This window comes from Gavialis gangeticus, unplaced genomic scaffold (genome assembly GCF_001723915.1).
Source record: "Gavialis gangeticus isolate Ggan-Ray unplaced genomic scaffold, GavGan_comp1, whole genome shotgun sequence".
Taxonomy (NCBI): Eukaryota; Metazoa; Chordata; order Crocodylia; family Gavialidae; genus Gavialis; species Gavialis gangeticus.
In genome coordinates this window covers 63,141,965-63,160,694 of record NW_017729024.1, presented here as the reverse complement: position 1 = coordinate 63,160,694, position 18,730 = coordinate 63,141,965, and the positions used below count along the sequence as shown (strand labels likewise).

Below are 18,730 nucleotides of genomic sequence, written 5' to 3'. Positions count from 1 at the left end.
TGGGGGAGCAGGCGGGGGTGGGGCCAGGCAGGGAGGGAATGTGGGGGCTGGGGCAGCAGGCGGGGCTAGCGGAGGTCCCCCCCTATGGTCCCCTCTCCTCTCCTCCAGCCCCAAGACCCCTTACTCAGTGGCAGTGGAGCCTGGGTCCAGCTCTCTGCTGCTGCCTCAGGGGCAGGCAGCATGCTTCAGCACCAGGGCAAGGGCTAACCATAGAGACGCTCTGGCAGCCAAAGCATCTCTATGGAGGACTCAGCCTCCAGTTGCCTCAGGGCACAGTCACCCCGCTTTTTTTTTCTGCGGGGTTTTTTGACCCCTAGATATCCAGGAGTCTAATTTTGCCCCCATGCTGCAAACTTGCAGTGCAGGGAACATTTTCTCATTCCTGCACACGCCTCTTGCAGCATCTCAAAGGGGTTTGAGACACTGCAAGAAGCACCTGTGGGCTCGTCTGCATGTGCCTTGTGAGATGAATTCAAAACAGTTCCAAGAATAAGATATTCAGTTAGTGCTGATGGCTGTAAAAACAATATATTGTAATATGAGAGTATATTAAAGAGTATTTCAGCTGGTATTGTGGTATGCTATATTTCACTTGCACTTGGACAAAGAACATCTCTGCAGAGAAATTGTATTGCTAACTGTGCTGCTGGAAAACAACTGAACTGACAACTAGCATTATCCCTCTTTAATTTTTGTTTTTTTCAATAAATCGCTTACTGGGGCAGCATTGAAAGAGAAGGGGGGGAAAAAAGGCTTGGTATCACACATTTTAAACCAGCTAAGAAAGATGGACTTGGGAAAATTTTGAGAAGCTGATAAAATGTTTTTTGGAACTTTGCCCTCCAGCTGTAACTTTATTGATGTCTTTTTTCTGACCTTGCCCAGCCATGGGTATACTTAAACTGAGGATACTGTGTACTTGCTATTGAATTGGATGCCTTATTACATTTTTATAAATGTGCATTTTTCTATTATATACAAAAATAGAACTGTCTCTTTTTATTTCAATCTAGCCAATCCCTTGGGCATGCTTATAGCTAACTTGGTGTCACCTGCACTTGTGTCTGAAGGAAAGGATATCCCAATAATGGTAATGAAAGCTGATTAATTAGTATTAAGTGTCTTTTGGATTCATTACAATGTAGTATACTCAATAACGTTGATGTTGGATGAACTATTTATATGACTCTACTTTGGGCTTGTAGCTTGGAATTTATGCCATTCCTGCAGTAGTAGCCTGCATACTAGCAGTAGTTGGTGTACATGACAAGGTCCCTCCAACTCCACCATCGGCAAGTGCTACAAATTCTACCTCCCAGCCATTTTTCACAGGCTTGAAAATGGTAAGTGTATAGTAAAGCACAGTAAATTTTACTCCATGGTCAAATGTGCCATCTGGCTTCCATAATGTCACCTTAAGGAATACAACTGCTGTGGTTACTGGTCAGCAGGAAAAGGGCTGTGCTGATGTTTGCTATCAAAATTACTTCAGAATAGGAACCTCTTTCTCACCAAAGGCTGGAGCTAACAGGGAACAGACTAAGTATGTGGATATGGGAGGCACTCTGCCATGTCTGGGTCTAGCACACATTCTAGCACATCACTGCCCTCCTTGGACTGGGATCCATGCTAACAATGTCAGGCAGGTGGTCATCAAGTACTTCCGCACAGATCAAAGTATCCCTACCCACCAGCTCAGTCATTTTTCCCCCTCCAGAACTTGTTGTATAAAGCATGATCACAACATCTATTATTTCTGTACACTCCTCAGAATATGGAAATTACTCCCTGGAGGGGTCCCCATTACTGGGACTACAGTCTCTGAATGAGACCTGACCCCTCCTTGGAAAAACCTTACAGATAAACTGGATTTACTGACCGGTATAAAAGGAGATGTTTAGAACTGGCATGGAAAGATACATGATTGTTGGAATCTGGAATAAAATTCTTCAGATCAAGTCACGTGATTACATGAATGTGTGCCAGGGACCCAAGAAACACAGTGGCACTGAAGAGCCCTGTTCACTAGCCCTTTTGTTCAATACAGTCCATATTTCATTCATTCTCTGACTGGCTTTGCTTAGGATTTAAGGGACCCACTAAACTACCTTAAAAAGAGCAAACTTTGATGCCTTAGCAAGCTGTTTCTAAAATGTATAACTGCATCTATCTTTAATGGGTTAGCTCTCACAATAATACTTGGTGCATCCACATGTGCAATTAATGCACCTGAATTTTCTGTGCAAAAAATTCAGGCTTATTAAAAGCACTCCCTGCTGTACATCTGTGTGCGCCCCTGTCAGGAGCAAATTGAGCCCAATAGGAAGAGCCCAATCCAGGGCTGCTCCTGCCCTGTTCTACCCCCCTGCAGCAACCAGGGGGAGCTCCAGGTTCCCTGCTGGTGCCCCATACCCCCTGGCTGGCACAGGGGCTTAGCCCCACACTCCAGAGGGCAGTGGGGAACTATCTCAGCTTGGCAAGCAGCTCTGTCCCAATCAGGGGGAGATTGGGTTGGCCCCAAGTTTTCTGGGGGGAGGGGTGTCCTGCCTGGGTTAGCAACTGCTTCCTAGCCACATGGAGACTGGGATCCATCCTGAACACAGGGCAGGGAGAGCGGTCCTGGCTGCCAGGCAGCTGGCTCCCAGCCACTTGGAGATCAGGACCCATCCTAATCTCCATGTGGCTGGCAGGAAGTGTCTCACTGAACCGAGACAGCTCTCCCTGCCCCCTGTGGCCCCTTGCTGCCTAGGCTGATGGGGAGCAATTTGCTCTGGGGCAGCATCTACACGAATGGTATGGCACATTAGTTAGTGCACTGTTTTTCTAGTACCTGTATCTACAGGTACTCGGAAATGGCTCATTAGATAAATATACTGTACAGTAATTGCTGTGCACATGTAGACAATGATGCTTTACTGCGCATTAGATTAGTCTAATGCATAGTAAAGCGTCTCAGGTAGACACACCCACTGTTTCCTAAACTAGAGTAGGGCCAGGAATCTGGTACAGGTTCTTTTGCTAGTTTCCTTTCCATTTGTTTTAACCAATACTTTTACATTTGCAGCTTATGAAAAATAAACCATACATCATCCTGGCAATCTGTTTTGGAGCTGGGATTGGGATTTTCACTTGCTTTTCAGCTCTTTTGGAACAGATCCTCTGTGTAAAGGGGTATTCAAACGTAAGTCCTTTCTAGTTGCTGAACATTACTTGTTATACAGTTAAAATGATCTGTTACTGACTACACAAAGTGAGATGAATATTATTTTATTGTTTTTCTTAATATTTAATAAATGACAAACACCAAATCTGTTTAATATCTGGATAGGACGTATAGGGCAGGACTGCAAGGTTTTAAAGCACTGTATGGTGATAAATTGTGGCTGCAGGGAACAGGATAGCGATATTCTTAAATTTCAACTAAGGGAAAGTTAGACTGAGTATTAAAACTTTGTTACATTGCTTAACTACTGGAACAGATTACCTATAAGAGGCTCTGATAGCTCCATCACTGAAAGTTTTTAAATGGAGATGTTTATCTAGACAAACATTTGTCTGAGATGGCTTATACAGAAGTGATCCAGCCCTGAGCAGGGGTTTGGACTAAGGACATTTTGAGGTCCCTTATTTTCTATGGATCTTTATATTCTTTCAATATTTTAGATTATCTGCAGTTTAATTAGTGTCCTCAGCTACATTAGTACTTGTAAATTAAATACTTCTTTCATTAGATTTTACTTAATAGAGACTTTGGTTTCCTTCCCATGGGGTGTCATAACTACAAGCATCTGTAAGCTAGCCTCAAATGCTCAAGCTGAGAGACTGGAGGGAACAGGAAGCTGAAAACAAAACAAATTGATCCCTTTGTTTTCATAAGTATTCCTGGCTAAACTCATCTGCACAGATAAATTCACATGTTGCTTATACTTTATGACACCACAATATATATTCCACCAGCGAATAAGCCGCAAGACGGGTCCTAACCAGTCTGGAAGGTTATCAGTCACAGAGGGTACAAACAGACCATGTCTGACATCTCATTTGTGCCACCATAAAACTTTTTATGGTGGCACAAATGGTGAGCAAATTGACATTGCTACCTTTGTCATGCTACATCAGAGGAAAATCAATGGGATAACAAAAATTAGTAATAGATTCTGCCACTTATTGCAGCAGATGTCCATTAGCTTTGTGGCAGAAGAGTGCAGGCAACCTGAACTACCTGCATTCTTCAGTCACCCTGGGTACTTGTTCTGATGGTTTGAGGGCCCCTCAAGCTCTTGGAGCACCTTCCTGGGATTACCTTGCTTATAGGGAGGCACTCTGAGGAATCTTATGACACCTTTCTGAAAGTAGGCAGTGGAGGTTCACTGCTGACAGAGACCTGCCCCTGATCTCCATGAGCAGTCTTCATAAGTGGGGAAAGCCTGCATGGGTCCTGGTGTGGAGGCATGGTACCTGGGGCATCCCTGGTGATCTGCATCTACTGGGGACCCACTTACTCAGTGAGTGGGGAAGGTTGGGCTTTCTCTGCTTACCCAGACCTTCCCTGGAGATCCCAGGAGCAGGTCTGGGTGAGTGGGGAAAGCCGTCAAGGGATGGAACAGGGGGCAACATGTGTTTCACCAAATGAAGCAGATCAGCTATGTTGCAACAAATTGTGGCCCAGCTGATCCTCTTCATTTGGTGATATCTATGTCTGGCCTAACACAGCATTACTACAAAGTTCTTGCTCTTCCCTTTGCCCAGGATATGATCTCCAGGGCAACTCAAGGAGGGAGTTCTCTAAGATCTCTTCTTTCATGCCCAGAGCTTACTCAAACCCTGTTATATTTTTCTTCCTACATAACTGAAGTGCCCAACTCACTGTCATGTTATCATGATGGCTTGCCCTTACCCTGGTCCTGTCCCACCTAAATGACCTCAGACTACTTTCTTATGTTGCATGGGCAGTAACTTTGTGCTTGAGCCTGTACAAAAAGCTGCTGCCACAGCAAACTGCCATCCATTAGCCGCATCATGTCAGCCCTTCTGAATCACGCTGTGGGCTTTCCATTAAGCTGCACATGAAGGTCATAAGTACAATTCTTTCCTTCAAGGCTGTGCACACTGGAAAACCTTAGCCTACCTCCACAACAGACATGGGCTCCTGGATGTTTCCTCCACTTCATTCCCTGCCCTTTTTGCTGTGCCCAGGAAACATGTTCAGATATTATTTGCTGCATTTCTTTCAAGCATCTGACTACTCTCAGGATGGTCTTTAAGCTTTAAAAAGTGTTCCCAGATCAGTTGTTCTTAACCTTCAGGTGGTAACTCCAGGTGGCACTCATCATGGTATTGACACAGATTAAGTTAAATAACAGAGGAAAAATGGTTTGTGCTTTAACTCCATGTAAATGAAAACATTTGCTTAAAAATGGAGGATGGTTGTGAAGAAGGGGCAAAGAAAAATGATCAGAACTAACTTCAGAAACAAAGAAACAGTTGAATGGATAACCTAATAGAAGAAGAAGACCATTCAAAAGGGAAAAGGGTTGTTATTACCTGTGGAATGCAGAGAGGTTAGAAAAGATAGAAGGTAGATTGTAATGAGTCAAAGCCATCACCTGTGTTTCTGTCTACTGTTTTCCATCTTTCTCAACAAGATCCAGAATATCAGTCACCTCCAAGAAGGCCATATTATTACCATGGATATCACTAGCCTGTAAGTTAATATCCTGCACCATGATTATATAACCAGCAGCAGTGTGGTATCAAGGTGCACATAGGGCTCTTTCACAGCTTGCAGCAAACTGTGGGGTTCGACCCCCTGGAATGCCAGATGTAACAGTACAGATATGAAAATACCCTGCTACAAAGAAGTTGCAGTTTAATCTTATTACTTCCTGTTGCAACCCCTGTGGACACAGAAAAGTAAATTATCACCTTCCTCTTTTTTTTTTATTTGAAGACTGTAATCAAATACAGATTCAATTCCAGATTAAATCATTCTAGTTTTTCAGTCTTTCCTCTGGTCTTGTTCTCCCGACCTGTGGGCACATGATGCAGTGGAGGTGGGGCTGTTGGTCCGGGGATGATCATAGGCACATGGTGCAGTGCCTGCTTGGGCACACTGGGGGCAGGGGGTTGCAGGCACACAGTGCCATGGGGATAACAGAGGAGTCAGGGGGTGATGGTGCAGTGGAGGAGGCATGCAATGCAGTATGGGATGTGTTGCTCACATGGGCACACAGTGTATTGGTAGGGAGACCATGGGCATGCAGTGCTGGGGGGACCTCCATGGGTCTCCCCACCACCTCCATGGGTCCCACCACCTCCATAGATCCCCCCACCTGTGCAGTGGTGGAGGGATCTCCATGGGGTTTGCAGACTCTGGCCACTTGGAAGTAGGATAGCCCTGATTCAGAGCTAGCTTAGATATCTTTGCATGCCACTGCCTGTCAAATTACGCACATTTATTCTCTGGTGACTGCTTTATTCTCCAGGGGTTCTGTTATCTCAAGTATGTCAAGGTAAAATTGATCAGACTGTTAGCACAGATCCACTTATCCAGGCTGCTGTCTTACTCAGTCACCCTCACAGTGGAATCTGAACTCTTCCTTTTCGTATTTCTTACTGTTCTAGGTGTGCATCCAGTGAAGTGTTCAGGAATTGTGATGAGTACAGTGCAAAAAACTTATCAAACAAACAAATGCCTTGTGTTTATAATCAGATACTTATGTTGCTTATGTCAGTAATATTGAAAAAAATCTCAGCTTCCAAATCTAATTGGCCAGTCATTAATTTCTTCTGTGCTATAGTTCTTTGCAGGCCTGAATGGTGCATTGTTCATTGTGTTTGGTTTACTTGGTGCTTTTCTCCTGGGACTATATGTTGACAGATCAAGAAGATTTATAGAAGCTACCAAAATCTGTTTTAGTCTGGCTGCATTAGCCAGCATCGTATTTGCAGTGGTAAGTTCATTTTCACACTTTATCATATTTTCAAAGAGATATCATTAAAGCCTGTTTTTTACCATTATCTGATAAATTACACAAACTCCAAATGACTTATTCAGCTATTTAGTTTCTTTATGTAACATGGTATTTGTAGTAGCTTTATATTCCTTGTTACCACAGGTGGAGATGGTTTCTTACTAACAGAAGCATTTTCATGAACATTGTTTCTACCGTTACATTCATTTTACAACCTACAGCATTGTACAATCTGCTTTATTTCTCTCAATCTGGGAATAACTCATACTAATGTTCTGCTGGATGAGGTAGATTATGAGCCTTAGCTAACACTGTGGTATAGAGCATTAGATTACTACATAATATTAATTTAAAAAATTCTATAATGGAACATCCTAAACATACCCATTCCTTTTCCCTGACTGTGATGGTGGCTAGTACCAGATGATGCAGGAAGATAGGACATACCCTGTAAAAAACAAACAAACAAAAGTCTAAACTTGATAAAGAGGCCAGTACTGGGGGTAATCTTTTGCTGAGCCTATTCAGTAATCAGCTTGTACCCTGAACTACATTAGTGAGGGTTTCCTGGTAGTTCACTAGACCCCGCACAGAAAAGCTGGTGAAACTTGATTACAGGGCTTTATGAAAGTGAGAATACCCAATGGGAAATAGAACACAGCACTGTCAAGTAAAAATAGCTGGGATCAGGCCCACAGAATGGCCATGTTTACTGGTTACCAGAGCTGGCAAGCTTTTGCTCCTGGATAAACTAATAATTCACAATTATGTCTCATGAAATGTAGCTGACCTTACAAATATGAACAAATTACACCTCACAATAGTCTCTTAAAAGGTATATCTTTAACCCTACTTTTAAAAGAATAAAAAATAGAAGCATAAAGATTTAAGTACATCTCCAAGGTGATATAAATAGTCTGAGTTAGAGCTATAAATTAAAACCAAGATCTCCCAGGTCACTATATTTCAGCACTAACGTTAATTAACGTGTGCATTCACTTCAGCCCAAATCTGTATTTATAGAGTGACAGAATGTAAATGATGCTGATTTGGAAGAAACAGGCAAACTCCTTCCAGTGTTTTGCTAAACTCACATTGAAGACAAAACTAATCCATCTGAAAAAAAATGCTGGACAAATTGATTTGATGCTTGAACAGTTATGAACATGGACTGTGGGTGCGCAATCTATTCATGTGCTTGACAACTCAGTACCTTCCTGGATCCCATAAACCAGTATAGCTAGGGAAATAGGAGCATTCTGGCTGTTGACAGGCCACAAATTTCCTCCTAGCATGCCAATTGGCAGAATCTTGTATTCAGCAGTAATGCCACTACTTTGGAAAACTGAATGAGGTTTGTTAGCACTGAACATGAGATGAGAAGGGTGGTGGTAGCACACAGAGCCATCAGACTTATCAATTTAGATTTTATTTTATTGGCTGGACAGCGCTCTTCTCTATACCACTAACTCTGTGCTGAGGTCAGGGTTTCATGAAGTGAATTGACCAGTACAATTTATGGGATCGTTTTTACAACTTTTTGTAATAGCCTCAAGGCCACAGGCCTGTAAATATTTAAGAAATTAAAAGTTTTATTTTAGTGGACACTTACGTGCCCAACTCCCTGTTTTGGAACCAAACTTAGGAGTTTTCAGAAATCTCTGGAGGCTGAACCAAATTATGGCTGAGGTTGCCCCTATGTAAAACAGTAGCCTGCCTTTCCATGGTGCTTGTTCAGCCAGGAGGGATTCAGACATTAGAAAAACAAAGCTATTAATTCCCTAACCTAATTATTCACTCAGCTCCAGTATAGTGGGGCATGAATAGCTGTTTGAAAGCATGAAAGGAAAGAGGAATGATTTTTTTAGTGGAAGAAAGAGGAGGAATATACCAGTAATGGTGTGTACTGGCTGTCACGTTGACTTACTGTGGAAAGTGACCATGTAGATTGGCTTAACTCTAAGGCTTTGGTATTGTATCTCTGACTGCAGATGACAAATTTCAGAAATCAGACTATTCCTTTGGCTTTGATCTGCTCGCTGTTTGGGTTCTTTGGATTTTCTGTCTACCCGGTTGCTATGGAACTGGCTGTTGAATGCTCCTTTCCAGTGGGAGAGGGTACATCCTCAGGCCTGATTTTTGTATTGGGGTAAGTAGCCGATTTATACTCATTTAGAACATAATTCAGCCATTGACAGCAGGCAACAGAATTAATTTCTCCTTTACCTGCCCTGAGTTCTAGTCACGGACAGTTTCTTTCACCTGTTATCCACAGTTGTTAGTGCAGGTTGGTGCTGATAGCAGCCAACTGTCAGGGCATTTTCATAAACAGAGGAAAAATAGATACATGCCACTCAGCTAATAAGTGATGTATAGACTGATTTGCTTCCACTGGCAGCAATGATTTCATGTCACCAGAGAGGTGCTGTTCAGAGCCCAGTCCTTCCCAGGAAAACAGTATAAAGAGAGTTGTAGGCTTGGTGTATGGAAGGAGAGCATGGAGGGAGCTCAGAATCCATCCTGCTCAGTGTGCTACTGGGTGATAATTCTTCTGAACATCTGGCTTTAAAATGGACTGAAGCTATGCATTCCCCCAGGAGGAGGAGAAATGTAAGTTCCCCGGCAGTGGAGGGAATGTCAAGGATAAATGCGAAGAAGCCTGCATAATGATTTGTTGCAGATCCCCATACATGACAATATGCTGATCTATGACAGCCTACACCCCTTCAAGAACCAGGGGCTTCCTTGATTTGTCACAGGTTTGGACACCTGTTCTTTTAACGAATCAGATTGGAACATTTCCTTTTATGGCCCTGCCTGAAGCAAGTTGTCCTATCGTGGGTAGCAGTTGTGCTGATTCAATAATAAGGGTGCCTGCACATGAGTGTGGAGGCTGCTCCAATGTGTTGTGATTACAGCATGTCAGAGCAGACTTGATTAACCGAGTCTGCTGGAGTGTGGTAGTTGCTGTGCTCCAGCAGCATCCCATATCTCATGTATCAGCATCTCCACACTTCAAAATGGCAGTGGGGGCACTTGAACTAAAGCTCATCAAAATTTGAAGCATGGGGACGCTGATACCCGAGACTTACTGAAGTGGAACATTTGCCCCATGCTGGGAAAATGTAAAGCTAGTAAAACATAAGGGAACATGAAGAGTCAAAGCAGCAAGAGACTGTCCCATTTAACTGATTGCATGGTTTGTTACGACTCCACTCAGTTTCCAGCAGGAGAAAACCCAACTGCTACCACTCCTCTTTGTGGAACAGGCTGAAAGATAGATTTAAAAAATATTCTTCTCCAATCTGTAATTCACTAACAGCCCAAGGATATGTGTTTGGCAAGTGGCAGTGGGTAGGTCTATAATCCAGTTATTCACATATGGGCAAAAAGATTCATCTGTACATCTCTGGGAAGCAGCACTCCACAAGCCCTAATACTTCAGCAGGCTCATGTGTGAGAGTGAGTGCTACTGATGTCTGTCTACATATAGTTCTGTGTACAAAGTCTCAGAATTAGTACATTTAGTGTATGGAAGTTTATGCATATGCTTGTCTTCACAAAACAAAGGCATGACTTGCAGTAACTGCATATGGAGTATTCCAGTTACTACATATGAAAATGCTGTTTCCAAGACTGGAGTATAAAATGTCCTTGTGGAAACAAATTACCACTCATTTATTCCAATCCATTATTTCTGTGAGATAATGCAGGAGTGCTTATAAGCTGTAAAGGCTGCATAGTTTACCAAGCCCTTGTGTGCAGTGTAGACCGAAGATTGGACTGGGTTTATGGATGATGATTTCTCTGTTGCATAGTTCATGATATTTGTACCACTTGTGTGTTGGATGTGGATGCCTACAGATCAAAGTTGGGTCCCAAATGATGGTTATAACTGCATACTTATTGCTACAAGGATGATCTCATTGCTGCTAAAGAGCTGTGCTGGGGAGTCAGAAGGAATCGGGCAAAGGATGCATTTATCATAACCTGTTTGGCAGGGTGGACCTGGGTAGTCATACAGAGAGAACATGAATGGGTGCTTTTCCAAACAAATACTGCCAGTATGGCATGTAGGTAACTTGCAGCTAGAAAGGAGAACTTAGCTTTCTCAGAGGACAATTCTCCTTCTGTCTGAGGGCCAGGCCTTGGTTAAACTATCTGATTAATAACTGATGATTCTTCTTTCCACAGTCAGGTCCAAGGAGTGATCATCATGAAGCTGGTGCAAGCCCTCACAGTGCAGATTCCTAAGGATCCATTTTCTACTTGTGCTGGAGATGAAGGCGGGACAGTAGATTGGATAAGTCAGTATCTATCCATTTCTCTTAGAATTCATTGCTGTGCTTAGCAGAGGGGTGTCCTTTCTGATCACCATGCTGTTTAGGGCCTTCCTTTTTCACCAGTTCATTCCCAGCTTTGTTTTTGGCCCAAAAGATGATTACTGGCCTATGTCCCTCACATATACCTGCTGGCACTCGCCCAGCATATGTCACCATTACCCCACTTTCTTTTGGAATGGTGAAACAGAATGCCCCTCATGTTACTCACAATTTCAGTTTTAATGATGTGACAGGACCCCTCTCCCCCACCCCGTCAGCCAAAGCCATGAGGGTACAAACTCTCCACAAAGTAAGATACTCAAGTACAGGACAGCTAAATTTAGGGATAAAGAAAAACCCCACTTAATTAGGGAAAACAGTGCAAAATAACTGGGGAAGACAGAACACAAAATAAATGTTTAAAACATGCTTTTCACTCTGATACCTGGCCAGTGCTTACTTCTTAGTTCCCAGCTGATTCCAGTTGTAGGCAGGAAATGTCGCCATCTCTGCAGCAAACTCCTCCTCGTCCCCAGAGGTCTCAGCTTCTCTGCTGGCTCTCAGCAAGTTGCCTCTGCCCCACTACTCCAGCCTTTTCAGTTGCTGTCCCCATGTGGCAGACTTCCTGTCTTCACTCTCTTGGGCTTCATACTAGCAAGCTTCCATGGAGTCCAGCAGGCTGCAGGCACACCCATTCCTTCTTCAATCCAGCTCTTAACCTGCCAGAACAAAACCCATCCAGGAAAACACTTTCAACATATAACATGAAACAAACAATACAACCACATAATCATCACAATGACTTTTCCACCCACCCTGGGAAAACTTTACCAACCAAGGGAGCACCAGTTCTGACTAGCAAGCAAGATGCACTATCCAAATAAGCCAGACTTGATGAGGATAAATATGACCTGACTGATGACAAAGAATACGCTTACTGAGAAATGTCTCCTTTGCTCTTTCTAGTCACAGTTGCCCAGTTTGTACTAACTTTCATAATAATCCTTCTTTCTTCACTGCTCAACAGGAGAGGGCAGCACTCAGGTGTCAGGAGCAAGGAAAGAGTTCTCTGTAATGCATGCCTGGAGTTCTGAGCAAATTGATGGCTGAAGAACCACAGGTCTTGTTGAATTCCCTAAGACTAGTTACATTGCTCCAGCTGGTGCTATTTGTAAATTGTCCCAAGGGACAGGACACAAATGGCAATCCACAGACTGCCAGACTGTCAAGGGTAGACAGTTGTTTTGGGATATCAGAATTTCTAGCCATTCTCCCCAAGATTCACAAAGAATATTGATAATTACCAGTAGGAAAGGCCCAATATTTCTGCAATGAAACTACCTGCCATTCAGTTAGGTGGGGTCAAGATCCCATTATTTCCTTTGGAAATGGCTAAAAGTGATTAATTTGACAAAGGTAATAGAACAGGGGTGGGCAAAATGGCAGATCCAGACAGCAGCCAGACTTCATTTCCCAGCAGCCCCTGCCCAGAGAGCTGGGGCCAGTCTCCAGGGAGACCCCAGCTGCAGCTGCACTATATAGCACGGAGCTGGGGTTGCCATGGAGACCAGCCCCAGTGTTGCTGGCAGGGCAGGGCAGGGCACGGCAGGGGGGGTCTGCTCAGGAGCCCTGGGATCTTGTGGCAGGGGCAGCTTGGTTCAGGGCCAGGGCAGAGCTGCTATCTGCAGCCTGCATGCTTGGGGCAGGGACACTCAAGCAGTGGATTGTGGCTCTGCCCCCATTCGAGACCACACTGTCACCATTGCAAGGAGCCAGGGCAGAGCTGTGATCTGCAACCTGCATGCCCCAGGCAGGGCCATGCAGGCAGCAGATCATGACTTTGCCCTGGCCCCAAACCAAGCTGCCCCCGCTGCAAGGTCCCAGGGCTTTGAAGCAGCCCCTGTCCTGGCTGCCACGTGCCCTGCCAGTGCAGCTGGGGCAGTCTCCATGGCAGCCCCAGCCTTGTGCTATCACAGAGCAGCTGAGATCACCATGAAGACTAACCCCAGCCATGCAGCAGGAACTGCTGGGAAATGGAGTCCACTGCCAGTGGGATCCAGCCTGGAAGCCGGACTTTGCCTGCCCCTGTAATAGAAACTGAAGTTGCTAACATGCAAGAGAGATTTGTCCCAGCAAAAAAAATATGAATATTGGACAAATTAAGGTCCCTGGCAGATTTCACATTTATGAAATGTGTCATTGGATGCTCCCTGGTCCCTGGCTGCACACCCACCACTTCCATTCTGGAGCATGCGGCTGGGACTGGACAATTCTCTGATCCCCAGTTGCATATGTCCTTGAACCATAGTCAGTGTGAACCTGGGTGCATGTGCACCACAGACAAGTCTGCAATGTGGACATCTGGGCTGGGGATGGAGGAGCTCCCCAGTTCCCAATAGTGCAGGTAGATGGGGATGAGGGAGCTTCCCCATCCCCAACCATGGGCAGATCTAGAATTTTGAAAAGGGGGTTGCAGATGGTGAGGTTCATCATCACATATAAAAACAATGCATATTTTTCCATTTAAAAATGCACTAGAAGCTTTACCAGTACACTAGGGGCCCAGGGTTGTACTAGTCAGTTTAAGATGAAAGTAAAAACAAATATAACTTCATTGGAATGAGTTAAAAACAACCTGCAAGGCTGTGAAATAGGAGCTTCATTACCAGGAGTAGCTGACATCAAGCAGAATTGCAGAACGAAGCTTGACTGGTGGAACATCAAGACCGTTAAAGGAAGAGAGGGTCATTAGCATCTGTGGAATGAAGTGTTTAGAAAGGATCAGGTAGATTATAATGAGCCATATAGTTAATTGACTCCCTCAGCACTGCCTAACTGCCACAGCCTCCCTCAGCACAGAAATGCTGCTGCCACTGCCAGGCAGTTTATTTTAAACTTTGGGTGGACCAGCAATCACTGGGAGAAAGTGCAAGTGCACCACTGCACCTCCTCCTGGATCCACCCTGGTTCCCAGCTCCCTGCTATCAGCACACATACACCTAGAAACACACAGACTGTGAACTGGGGAGCTTCAGGCTGACACGCCGCTGGTTGGTGAGGAACAAGGACTAACACAATGTAATGTTTCCCCTTCTCTCCCCAGCCCTCTTAAAAAATTCATCTGCTTTCTGTCTACAATGCATTGTATCATTCCACACGCGTTCAAGTCTGTTCTGGTAAACGTCTCTGCACAATTATTTACACCATGGCACGGAGACACTCAGGGCCAGATCTGTTCCACTTATTAGGCACCTAAGTGAACTAAGGCACTTAAACATAATCCTATTCTACTCTGCCTGAGACACTGAAAACTGTTAATACAAAACTCCTCTTTGCTGATTTTTGTAACAGTCATAACACACAGTCTTAATAGGCATGTTGACTGCTTTTTTGTGGGGAGAGGGGGAAATGGAAAAGGGTGAAATAGGATCATACTAAGACATCTAAAAAGTAGTTAGGCAGACAGCGTTCTTTGGGTGAATCTGATATCTTTTATTAGACCAACTTAAATAGTTGGAAAAAAATTTTAAGCAAAATTATTTTTTCAACTATTTTTTCCCCAAAGAACCTTGCCTGCCTATGTCCTTAGACCAACACGGCTACAACCTACACCCCTGTAAAAAGTAGTTATGCACTTTATAGGCAGATTAGACTCTGGCCGTTGGTAGCATCTATGCAAATAGAGAAGGAAAGCATTTTCTTGAAGTAGCATAAAGGTGAGATTACAGCATCAAGGATCAATCTAAACACTTATTCACAAACAAAGCCAAAATCTTTTAAAAAAATGAAGGTGAAACGTTGTCAGGAAACCCCAAAAGATAGTTGCATCTGTACCATTGCACCTTTGCCTATTGTGATAGTGTCATTTAAAAACAAGTGCATCCGCTTTGCATTTATCATGCAATATTAGATACATGCACACAACTTCATATTATGCTTATGATAATAGACCATTACTGTTAAAAGAAAATAAGTTTGCATTTGCAAACGTCACACATGGTATGTTTGGTGTGCAGTGCATTGTGGCATTCTTTCCTCATGCTGTTGGAAAAACAAATGAATACTGGAATTATTCTAGTTTGCTCACCAATGGGATGGTGCAAAATCTGAACCCCTAAGGGCATGGTTACATGCCATGCAACATTGTCGTAGCAATGTGCTATGGCGACATAACAAATATGTGCATCTACACGTGGAAGTACTTCCAAAAGGAAGTACTAAAGCATGGCAAAGTAACAACGTTGCCATAGGGCAATGTGTAGATGTACCCTAAAAGACTACCTTCTTGAAAACATCTAGCCCATTGTGACTATGTGAATAATTAATAGGCACTCATCTTCAACCAGCAGCATTATCTTCTTTAATTACAGTTTAGCAATTTTATTACATAGAAAACAAATTTAATTGCAAGCAAGCATAGCTGACCTCTGTACATTGGCAAACTTTCACTGGTGCTGTTTTAGAATAAACCACATTAAAAGAACATTGCTTTGATTGTCTAGTTAAACAGTCGACAAGTAGAAAGTACCATTATTATAATTGTCTATGCAAACCTTATTCCTGTCATGTGTACATTCATCTTCAACACTAAAAGGGGTAGGTTCCTGTGGAACCACGTGATTAAGTTGTTAAAGACTATCATAATATATCCAGGCAAGATTGTATGAACAATCTTAAATATGACATTTCCTACATTGAGTATTTTTTCTTGAAACATTTTCTTTAAACATTTCATTTTTAAAATGTTTTCATAAGTTTTTAATGCAATTTCCTAGATTTCTTCAAACAAACAAACAAACATTCATTTTTGCACATTTGTCACAGCCCCAACCTGCACTATAAGTAGGACTTGCATCCTGAGTCTTCAGCATTGCAGGACAGAGTACTTTCACTAGAGCTACAGCATTTGCTAATTATGTGGTGGTAAAAGAAAGCTGTTATCCTTAGAGGAGAGAAAGGCAGCTGTCTCCCCTTCTTACAAGGCATGATAGTGCCTTTCTGTGTGTGCTGTACCCAGAGCAGTGTGCTGTACACCCAGTGTACCCAGGCTGCTAGAACCACGTGCTGTGTCTACACTTTAACACATTATAAGAGCTGTGGATCTCAGAACTTGAGACAAGCAGGCATTGGATAAATTAGCAAATTAAAAACCAAAAAACACAGCCTTACAGACCTTATAAATAAGATGCATAATTGCGATGATGCCAGGTAGAATAGAGTTGGGCAATTATTTTGGCTGAAGGGCCACTTAATGAGTTTTGGTGAGCTGTTGAGGGCCCCACACACAAAGTCTTTCAGAAGACATAATTTTAACAAATAATAAGTAAAAAAACTAAATCATATACTAAAAATCAAATATCTACTATAACCTCATTTCATTTTTTAAAAATTGTCCTGATTTATGGGTTTTTTGAGTAGTGTATACAGAGGCAATTGCATAATAGCTCAAAATACAGCCTTGTATATTATATGGGGGGTAGGAAGGAGGTATGTGCAGGAGGTGTATGGGTGTATGTGTGTGTGTGGGGGGGGTGTTCATCGTGCCAGGTCGCCGAATGGGTGGAAGGCAGCCGGGAGGTGGAGCTGGAGCCGGAGCCCCATGTGCTAGAGCAGGAGGCATCTGGCTGCAGCTTCCCTCTACCTAGCTCGGCATTTGCTGCTCAGCATACATCCCCATGGCTTCTCCACATTACCTGCTACTTGGAGAGGCACAGCAGGGGCAGGGGGAGGAGCCACTGGAGGCAGGGGGGAGCCAAACAGGGCTGCAGCAATAGCCCTGCCAGGAAGCTGACCACACTGGCCAGGGCTGGGGCTACAGGTGGTGCTGTCTGGCGGGAGTGGGATGGGTGCAGGTGAGAACACAGCCCCATATAGAGCACTGTGGGGGGAGCCATGGACTGGATACAGTCACCTGCTCATGGGCCAGGCCCGATCAGTTGGCAGGCCGCATGCAGCCTGCAGGCCATATTTTGGCCACCCCTGCATCTTAGTATGTTATATCATGTACCAGCATCCAGAACACAAAATCTGGGTATTGTATGTACATGGATTCTTTGCCCATTATTGAAACGCAGCTGTCTCTGGTACAGAAAAGGCATCGTCTTACGTTTCAACAGTATTGTAGAACACCTTGTTAAACAGGGAAGTGAAGACACCCTCGGAGCTAGAGAGGCAATATTATCCAGGTGAGAATTTCAGGACACAGCAGATAGTTTTGTATCTCAGGGTCTTGAATGAAAAGACAAAAGATGGGGACTTGATTCCACATCTCTCTTCTAAACCAGTTGTCTAGATAGAGCTGGATATTAACTGTTACTTGTTTCTTCTTATATAGACTCAACACTGGGGATGGCTGGAATACTCAGTGCTATTGCCTGCTTTTATGTCATCTTTTTCCACACTGACTACAGAAGGCTGCATGCTGAAGCATTTAATGGTTCCTCAGTCAACAAAATAGAAGATAAGGAAGTCATAGCTCCTGGAGTCTAGAACATCTAGACTTTATCATACACTGACATGCTCTTTGCAGACAGTCAGCTAGCACACTGGGATTGTTAGGTCTTAACTATAAGACAAACAGTGATCTTAACTTTGGCAGAAATGGGCTAGAACACTTCAAATAAGTCTCTATTGTGCTTAACTAGTTAGACTAGACCTAGACTAATTTACAAAGCTGGGGGTGGGGGAAAATGTATTCATGCTTTTGAAATCATGTTCATTCAGTTCTTGAGCAAAGGAGGATTGGATAACTATGTAAATAAAATGACCGTTCAGCTGTAAGAGTGAAAGTTTGAAAAAGGTGTTAGAGACGAAACGTGCATCATGTTTTAAGTCCACCTATAAAACTCTTAAGGTTTGACATGAGAACTTCATAGGAGGGGCCAGTTTCACCACACCCACCTTTCATCTTTTGGGCACACTGAAGTTAGAATACAGGATGAGAGAGATACCCATGTCCCCTGAGTGTGAAACCAAGGGTGAACTTCCATCAGTGGAGTGGTGTGGAAGCTGGGAGTTTAGCTTTTCTATTTCTGTTCACATCAGCAGTGGTTTATTGTATATTCTGTAACAAGCACTCATATTGCACGCAAGAACATGTTTTGATAATAACCTATGACAATTTACCTGTCAAGATGAGATTAAAAATATTTTTAGTGCCAAGTATAAGAGAAATTAATAGTCAGAAGATATTAAAATAATTGGCTTTTAATAACAACTTTCCACTACCAATTCATGTGTCATTTGTTCAGTAGTGCAGAATATACATTTCTATTTTATCTTATACTGCTGCTATTTATTCAGAAACTCTTGTGTATTTTTAATAGTTTAAGTTTAACAAGAAAAGGAACCTGCCAACTTCTGGAGGGTATTCATATTACCACCAGAGTGCCCAACTAACTCTAGCATGCACTTGTGGTAAATAATCAAGGGAGA

The 18,730-nt window shown here is 43.3% G+C and overlaps 1 protein-coding gene across 1 annotated transcript in view; it reads left to right on the top strand.

The window, feature by feature from the left end:
- MFSD7 (major facilitator superfamily domain containing 7) overlaps positions 1–17,817 on the top strand; it is a 73,121-nt gene extending 55,304 nt beyond the window's left edge. Inside the window, exons 4-10 of the mRNA XM_019517194.1 lie at positions 1,014–1,090; positions 1,206–1,343; positions 3,065–3,181; positions 6,801–6,953; positions 8,966–9,123; positions 11,169–11,281; positions 17,631–17,817. Of these exons, the coding sequence (XP_019372739.1) occupies positions 1,014–1,090; positions 1,206–1,343; positions 3,065–3,181; positions 6,801–6,953; positions 8,966–9,123; positions 11,169–11,281; positions 17,631–17,785 (911 nt within the window). The 3' untranslated portion in view covers positions 17,786–17,817. The remainder of the gene's footprint in view (positions 1–1,013; positions 1,091–1,205; positions 1,344–3,064; positions 3,182–6,800; positions 6,954–8,965; positions 9,124–11,168; positions 11,282–17,630) is intronic.
- Positions 17,818–18,730: the final 913 nt, after the last annotated feature.